We start from the raw sequence: 8889 nt of genomic DNA on the forward strand, positions 1-8889 counted from the left end.
ATTCAGGACTGCAGTGGGATAGTGTGAGATATTTTCGTAAAACAAGATATCAAGAACTAATCACAATGTGGTAATCAGATTGCAATCTGTGGTTTTATGATTTATTCTAATCTTGATTTCATGTGCCAACTTATGAATTATTTTGTAATAAATATAAGTCTTTTGTAATAAATATAAGCCCACACAATAAAAAAATTGGTCAGCATCATATTGATAGAGCAACCATATATTTGAAAATATTGAATACTGCGAATTATGTAATAAGGATATTCAGTAATCCTAACATAATGCTTATGTACATATAATTAAGATCGATATATATGACATCGAACATGCATATATACAGGATTAAAATCAAAACACGATTTCATCTAATGGTGTAAAATTGACAAAACAACCTCGTGTATATTAATAAGGTCAAGTTTAACATTAACAGCACATCAAAAATCAGTTGAGAATTAGTCGAATGCCATGCGTTAAAACTTGGAAATGTTCAATGTTATTAACTTGTACAAATGAAAAAAATTTCATTATTTCAAACACCATATAATAAGCAATATTCAATATACACTAAAATCTGATTATCCTGTATAATCCATGAATAATTGGGGATAATGCAAATAAATTATTACTACTGTAAAACTCCCTCAATATATTTATGAACCTAAGTCAAGGATTAAAACCTTCAATAATTTGATATTGAACTCATGATTGTGAAGGCTATTAGCATGACATTGTATTCTTGGATCATGATAGGTATTAGAAGCATAATTATGAAATGCAAATATTTATAATGGTTCAATTGGCAATTGTGCAATGTAAATTTCCAAAAAATATTTTTACTCACTTTCCGAATCTGAAGCAGATCGAGTTCTTTCCACATGAGAGTCTGATGAAACCTGTCACACAAATTTAACAAATTTTATCAATTATCCTGAAAGGTTGGAAGATATATGAAAACAATCAAAAAATTTCAATGTTGTCAAATGATAATGAAGAACTATGATATATTTTGGAACAAGATTCAAAGATATGTTTGGACCAATGAATGATAGCATGCTCTTCCTTCTAAAAATGTTCATATTATTCTCCCGATAATCTGATGAATAAAAAAGGAATATTTACAATATTTGATTCCCATGTTTATATCTAAACTGTAAAAATCAAAATATATCTGCAGTTTCAATTATATATTATATATACCAAATCAACTTTCATTTATAAGAAGTATAATAGGTTCTTCACCATTCATTACAACAAAAGCATATGAAAACTAAATACACCTTACAATAAGTAAATCACATTCATCAAAACAAAACTTTATTCATTCATTCATTGTTTGATTTTCCCATGTAAAATAGAGGTTTCAACGTAGAGTTAGAAAACCAAATAATGATAACCTTGAATGGTAGCAGAACAGAATATTAATTCTTGCATATTGAAGATGTGACAAGCAGAGTATGATTTATCAAATGGGTCCCAGGTGTACTCATACAATAAATATCATTCACACAGAGTAAGTACTTAAATGTTACATATGTGAAGACCACAACCAATTAACACAATGTACCTTGTTCAAAGGACAATAAGGTGAAACACCTTATATATCTATGCGAGCATATTAAGCATCCACCAGTGTTAATTAAATTTGTACCTTTTTTTGAACAGCATTATGACTTCGATATTGAGATTTGGACTGTTGTGAGGCACCCTGTTCAAATATATTCCGTATTGATTTAGTATCGACTTCTATATTCAATTCGTCTTCTACTGGATCATCATGTCGAACAATATCTGTCGGGGTTGTAGAGTGGTCAGATGAAACTGATGTTTGCCTGTTGAAAAGTACTTAGTCTTAGAAATACATACATATCAGAAACATAGACGAATCGAATAAAAAATTATCCAATGTATGTCAGAATGTCAGAAAACAACCCCATAAATCCATATTAAATTATATAGTAATAATTAAAATTTTTTTACTTGGTATATTCCAATTGAAATCCCCTACCTTGTTTTTTTAGTGCTCGGTGAACGTTTTGGAATCACCAAACTTTCATCTTTCTTTTGTTCGAACTTATTTTTAATTGAAGATAATTCAACAGCCGGCATTTCTACAGGTCCTTCTTTAGTAGTTTGATAATGTCTCTGAGCTTCAATTTCAGTTTCGAATCTGAGAGATAGATTTTAACTTAAACTTAAAATTCATTTGGAAAAAGTTCAAACATATAATCTAACTTTTTATTTATGGAATTTAATTTACAATTGTGTGCAATCAATATAAATTTAAACATGAAATATTCCCAACCAAAGCTCTTTCTTTTCCAAATAACTATGAAGTGAGACAACATCAAACTTTGCTGGCTTGCACAATTATAAATTACTCGATTTTATATTATGAATATCTGCTTCTGTAATTAATTTTTGACGGTAAATTATCCTTATACTGCACAACACTGCACAAAACATACTTGCAGGACGCTACGACAGTAAGTTTTAACACTCTGCTATTCAAACAAAATCAGCAATATTGTGATCAATAAAGTAATAGAGCATATTATTGTGGTCATGCAATGTGACAGCCTTATCAATCACAACCAATCTTAAGAGTATTGTCTGCTTAGTTGAGCTTTACAGACAATAAATTTTATTCAAATCAGCAAAGCAAGCATGGAATTCAAATAGGATGAACTAATGACCTGAAAATCAGACATATAACATATACATTGGAGATTTACCAAACATAAGCAAGAATCTAGAATAAAAGAACTTATAATACAAACAAATCAAATCCAATGAAGTCGCTCAGCAAAAGCTGACTAACCTCATACGAACACATTTTCATCATCCTTTTATCAAAATTTATCACTATTATCAGGATTTCACATGTGAATGATTAAAAAATGATTATATTTGTTTTTGGTAATCAATATTTTCATCTCACATAAGCACCTTAAGTGGATGCTTATCTATAGCAGTGTTCGAATTGAAGGTGCAAGTGATAAACACACTTCAGTCGTTTGCCATGACAATGCGTGGTAAACCAGATAACCTTGTTGAATATTAATCAAAGTCAACTCAAAGTTAGTTTCAGCAGTGTTCTTTCAATAACTATGTAATTTGATAATTAACAATAGTTTTTAATATGATTTTACTAGGGGATCAACCACTTCATCTGGAAATGTATCAAATTGGCAATGATATCATTGTTGTATTGTGTTATTTGTATCAATTACCAATTATATTGTTATAATTACAAGAAGTATACAATCAACAAAGCTGATTACGTATCGCTGATTACGTATCAAGTTGCAGATCCTATACTACCAGTGAAAATACTACCATACAAACTAAAAATTAAATGAAAATACTCCTACTGTGAAATTAAGAAATCATAATAGAAGGTATTAAACTTATTCGACATTCAATAGCCAGCAATGGTAACTTAGTATTTATTAGGGTAAGCTTAAAATATCATTGAAGGCATTAGAAATGCTTTTAGCAATAGGTATTTCCATTTTGCTATATGAAATTTTCCACTTCATGATTTTAGTAAACATTAGGCATTTCGAACATCAAAGTGTACACATCACTGAACAAATGTATCGGAATATACACATGTAAATCATTAATATTAAGCCTACACGTTACCAAGCCTTAGCTTATGATTCATGCATAAATGCATACGTTTGAATATCCATTACCAAATCATAAATTGAATACTGGTGTACATGTTTCCGCAGTAACAATGGATTCTTTCCATCCTGGATTTTTATAACATACATAATAGTTTACTGTAAAATACCACAGATGATTCACAAACTTAGCCACAGATCCCACAACACCAAAATTTACACCAAAATCAAGAATAAATTACATGAAGCAAGCAAATAATGCCGAGCATTTACGGTAGGTAAGAAATAAAAAAGTATCATAAAAAAAAGATATTATTGTTGAACAAAGGTGACAAGAGACATTATTAAATGTTATTATTATTGGTTGCATTACAATGAAAACCGCATCACATCCAAAGATCAAGCAAGCATGCATAATGTGTTAAAACGTGAAAAAATATGGAAAGATGATAAGAACACAGAAGCTTCATGCACCTTTTGTTGGTAGTTTTAGTAGAAGATCGTGCTTTAGAAGTGGTGGTAGTGATAGTAACTGTCTTAGCCTTAGTGGAAACATGCTTCTTGCTCCTGAATTTGATAGAAAAATAAGTGAAAGGTGATTTTAAGTACGAGTCTTGTAACTGAACACAGTAGAGTGATTTTGTTAAGTTGAAACTCTCACTTCAAAAATAGTAACGATGATAATTTTACAAGATAGATGAATAGTTAGAGATGGAACATGATAAAACAAACATGTTTATAAGTCATCATATATTAATAAAATCACAATTGGACTTGGAAAACGTTAGACCTGTCCCACATCAACAGTGGGTTTGCTTTGAGTGAATTCAGAAGGTTGTAATCCTGCTCTGGGAGAAATTTATTATTATATTCAAAAGGTAAACATAATACTCTAATATATATCCTCATGCAAAATTCATGATCAATAAGATACCAGTGCAGAGGGAAGTACAGCATATACTATCATTTTATTGGGTGAAAGAACTGAATTATTTACATCTCAGTGCAAAGGTCAAACCTACAAGTCCAACACATCAACTTAAATTAAATACCAGAATCAATCCTCAAGTAGGGAGCAGAGATAATTGTTTCTGAGTTGGCCATATGGTTGCCAAGTATATTCTGCATTGCGGGAATACAAATGATATGGCGGGCCACTGCAAGAGAAATTTTAGGAAAACAGGATACAGCATATGGAACTGCTGGAATAAACTTAATTAAAATAAACTACATGCAATTTCAATATGAGCAAAAGATCACCATTATTTTATATAAATATTAATGTATTATTATAATTTCCCAATAGCAAATGCCTAATATAAACATAGAGAACCTTAAATAAGTCATGCATTCATATAAAATTATGGTAATGTCATGTAAAATAAAGCCTGACAACTGCAAAAAAGAACACAAAAAATGTGGAAAATTTGTGCAAGTTAACTTGTCTTATAATGTTCTTTTAGGGCGCTCCAGAAGTATGTGCAACAATATGGAAGTAACTAATTTTGTTCACCTATTTTGCATCAAGTTGTGTATAGGGACTGAAACCTGTGGGCATGGGGTATATATATTCACTTGGCTAACACAAACAGTCCCCGAACTCGTAATAGAACTAAAATAAAGAAAATCGGAATAAAATTATGGCCCAACCCTAACCTGTTACACATACTACAGGAGTATCATTTTTAGTAATATAAATATCATGAGGGCAAATATTCGATTATTCAGAAACTGCAACATTAATAAAAAATAAGAATGAAAATAGCATGGCACCCTCACATATTTTTTTTTTGATCCACAGCAGCTTTTGAAACATGGGTTCGAGGTCCATCTGGAAAAACTATTTTTGCTGATGCAGCCTAAACAACAAGTTGGATATTTAATTAAGTTCAACAGTTTATTATTGATGTGCTTGCAATATTTACAAATATAAATGAAAGAAAAATAAATTGGATTCATCAAAACATATGATTAACAGATACCAACTAGAACTCCAACCAACCTACTAGAATATCAATACAAATAATTCCTTCCAAAAATTGACATACTTCAATATTCTTGATAACATTTATCATCAAAGCATTATATCAACATTTACAGTATCCAAACAAGCAATAAACAATTGTTTTAAAATTTGTGCTGATGACATAAAATAGACAGATAATATTCAATACTATTCTGCTATGACATCATGAAATACTGTACAACACAATTCAGACACATTATAAAACAACAAAGTTCAGTTTTTATATCCAAGCACACACCATTTTTGCACAATGTAAAACAACAATTATGCAACAAGGCATGCAGGAACGACATAACATGGAATGCTGCATATTGTTCATTATTATACAGCATCAAACTGCAAAACACTGTAGCGCATACAATATTGATTAGCTTCTGGAAAGTTTTTCCGAGGCACTTCTATTCACAATCACGACATCAAACATAGGCCAGGGATAAATTGGCAATTTAAACTTGTGTTCACAGAGCAGGCAAGTATTAACAAAATCTATTCGATTTGGACATCGATACGGACATACACCTAAACAACCTCACCAATTTAAACGTTAAACTAGATGTAAACATAGGACCGCCTTCGAACTTTGAGCAAATTTTCTGCATTTTATAAGAACGACAACGACGAAGCCTTTTGAAGTTTGAGTGACGCTGCTCCAAAACAAAGGCAGAACAACAAATAAAATATAATTCTAACTTATTTTTCACACACACAGGCAATGAAAATTATAGGAGGAAATATTCTATGAATAACAATGATTTTTTCTTTAACTGGTAGGACACTGAGCGTATATAATTGATGATTGTTTATGACAATGAACATCATCCTTCCAAAAATCTAAAATGGCAAAGCAGATAAGTATATAATAATGAAAAAAAAATTATTTCCCTGGCAACACAATCAAATTTTTTAATAATTTATTCGTTCAACTAACCTTTGCTTCACTTTCAAATTTTTCCCGTAATGCACCTAACTTAACTTCATATTCTTCTTCAGGTTCTTCTGGTTCTCGGTTGACTGGGACTAAATTAACACAGTCAATTCTTAGTTTACAGAGATTATGAACATTTCAATGGAACCCAGCCATATCAGACGAAATACTATTGATGTCTGATAATTTGGAAGTAAAATCAGCAATTCAGTTTGAATATACTGATAAATTGAAATTAAAGTCTCTTATGTTAAGTGAAGTTTACAAACTTTCATGATTAAAAAAGCTATTTAAAAATGCTACCTATATTCATATATACTACTAACCTAGGTCAGGAGATGGGTCATGATTCTGATTGTAAGATTGTGAACGTTTAACAGGATTCGAATTTTTCTTTGGAGTAGGAACAGGACCAGCTTTTTCCCACTGTGATTTCATTGATTTCACGTCTGGTAAATCAAAGTCATCTTCAACCTGAAATATTGCAAGATTGTGAAATTTGGTTATGAAGTATCCCTCCCTCAGCTATCACATATCAACAATAATATTTAATATTTAGCTAAAACTTGAAATTTCTGTATTAAATATATATATATATATTAATTTACAGTGATAAAAGATAAATACCTCCAAAATACCAGTATCTTAAATCAATAATCCAATTGAAAACTAATTATTTAGGACTGATGCTAATGATGAATGAACATCATTAGACCTATGTTGCAAAAACGTATGAAAAATTATCATAGTAACCACATAAGTAGAATACGAAACACGGTAAAGTGAATGACATTATTCTTTCCTGAAAGTATTTTTGCAAATCGATACACTCAAGTAGTACAATACAAACGCAATCACCTTATCTTCGAAACGAACTATGTCTTCCTCAGAGGGTTCATGTCCATTCACATGATTTTCCACAGATTGTGAAGATGCTTTCATTGATTTATTAGTCGTTGACTTTGGCTTGAGGAACTCGAGAGATCCACCCTCAGCTTTATTGCTCCACAGCTCTCTAGTTCTAGAATTGATCACAAATTTTGGAAAATGTTCGAACAAATTCTGAGTTGGGGAATAAGAGACGTTATAGCTCTTATTAACAACTTGTTTGTTACTGACAGAAATCATGAAATTGAAAAATAACTTCATATATGTACATTGAAAAGACTAAGAACGTTACTTGAAAATATGCTTACTTTTGCAAATTGTCAAGAATACTGGATTCTTCCGAATCTGACATTGTACACTGAAACAGTAGAAATGAAATAAATTTCAAAGCACAATTTACAGATATAGATCCTCTGTAAAAAATGGTATGCAAACAGATGTCAGACTGTAGGCTATTACTGTAGGAACACGCCTGTCAAATTCCATTCATTTTATGTCTAGCTATACTCTTTGATTATTCCACCATGTACAGAGGCATGGATCATTTTTCAAATTGGGGCAAATATGATTCATGTCATTTATAAATTGACTTAGTCTGGATTGTATAAAAATATCACACTGCCAGGTAGAGGCAGGTTCATATTTAAATCATTTCTGTATTGAGTCATCCAATCTACAGCTACAGGAAGGCCATTATCTATCGAACATTCTTGCATTACTACATTATAATAAGTTAACATACCAGTTATAAAGATTGGATAACTTTAGATCTGTACAAAATTCCAAAGTTGATGCAGTGCTGCAGTGTGACAGTATGATAAAATATTTACAAATGAAATCCACCATATGAATACATGCAATAAATCCAATGGAAATATCTAAAAAATAAATATAGAGACAGAAGTAAGCGTATATATTGCTATACCGTAGCCTACTTGAATAAGAAAATGAGAAGGGTGAATATTACGTTTATCCCAACCACCTCAGATATCTGGATATATCAGTTAGTTACATTAAATCTAGAATATGTTCCAAAATACAACTGCACAAGTCGACAATATCCAGATCTCAGGCATTTAACAGTTCAATACTGCAATGTGCTCTTCAGCACTTGCTGACGAGAAGAACTGCTTGGGCATTTCAGCAGTCTGGCAGTTGGCCTGTGAAAATTACCGATTAAACATTCTGACATTCCATACTCACTATACTGCCATACTGCGGGTACCGTAGCCTAGTACCAGTACGGTAGTATAAGTCAACCATCTCACAAATACAGGAATGGCTTGCCTGTTTAACTACGTACTACGTTGCTATCCCTTCTCGCTATCCCACTACAGCACTAATAAATATGACTCGTACTATTTTTGTATTAACCTAATGTCCGCACCAAACTTGCCGATTCGCTTTACGGTGCC

The 8889-nt window shown here is 31.4% G+C and overlaps 1 protein-coding gene across 8 annotated transcripts in view; it reads right to left on the reverse strand.

The window, feature by feature from the left end:
- The window catches only part of LOC120342213 (uncharacterized), a 50593-nt gene extending 42244 nt beyond the window's left edge, over positions 1–8349 (reverse strand). For 2 of the 8 annotated variants that reach the window (XM_078110630.1, XM_039410954.2), the window contains exons 1-11: positions 8217–8349; positions 7783–7832; positions 7445–7607; positions 6913–7060; positions 6590–6678; positions 6195–6305; positions 5415–5494; positions 4110–4202; positions 2012–2173; positions 1655–1835; positions 848–899 (exon numbers count right to left, since the gene is read on the reverse strand). In XM_078110630.1, coding sequence (XP_077966756.1) covers positions 848–899; positions 1655–1835; positions 2012–2173; positions 4110–4202; positions 5415–5494; positions 6195–6305; positions 6590–6678; positions 6913–7060; positions 7445–7607; positions 7783–7826 — 1123 coding nt within the window. In that variant the 5' untranslated portion in view covers positions 7827–7832; positions 8217–8349. The remainder of the gene's footprint in view (positions 1–847; positions 900–1654; positions 1836–2011; positions 2174–4109; positions 4203–5414; positions 5495–6194; positions 6306–6589; positions 6679–6912; positions 7061–7444; positions 7608–7782; positions 7833–8216) is intronic. The other 6 variants (XM_039410950.2, XM_039410949.2, XM_039410956.2 and 3 more) reach the window with 5 other exon arrangements.
- Between the last annotated feature and the right edge of the window lie 540 nt (positions 8350–8889).

The sequence above is a fragment of the Styela clava genome, chromosome 3 (genome assembly GCF_964204865.1).
Source record: "Styela clava chromosome 3, kaStyClav1.hap1.2, whole genome shotgun sequence".
Classification (NCBI taxonomy): Eukaryota; Metazoa; Chordata; class Ascidiacea; order Stolidobranchia; family Styelidae; genus Styela; species Styela clava.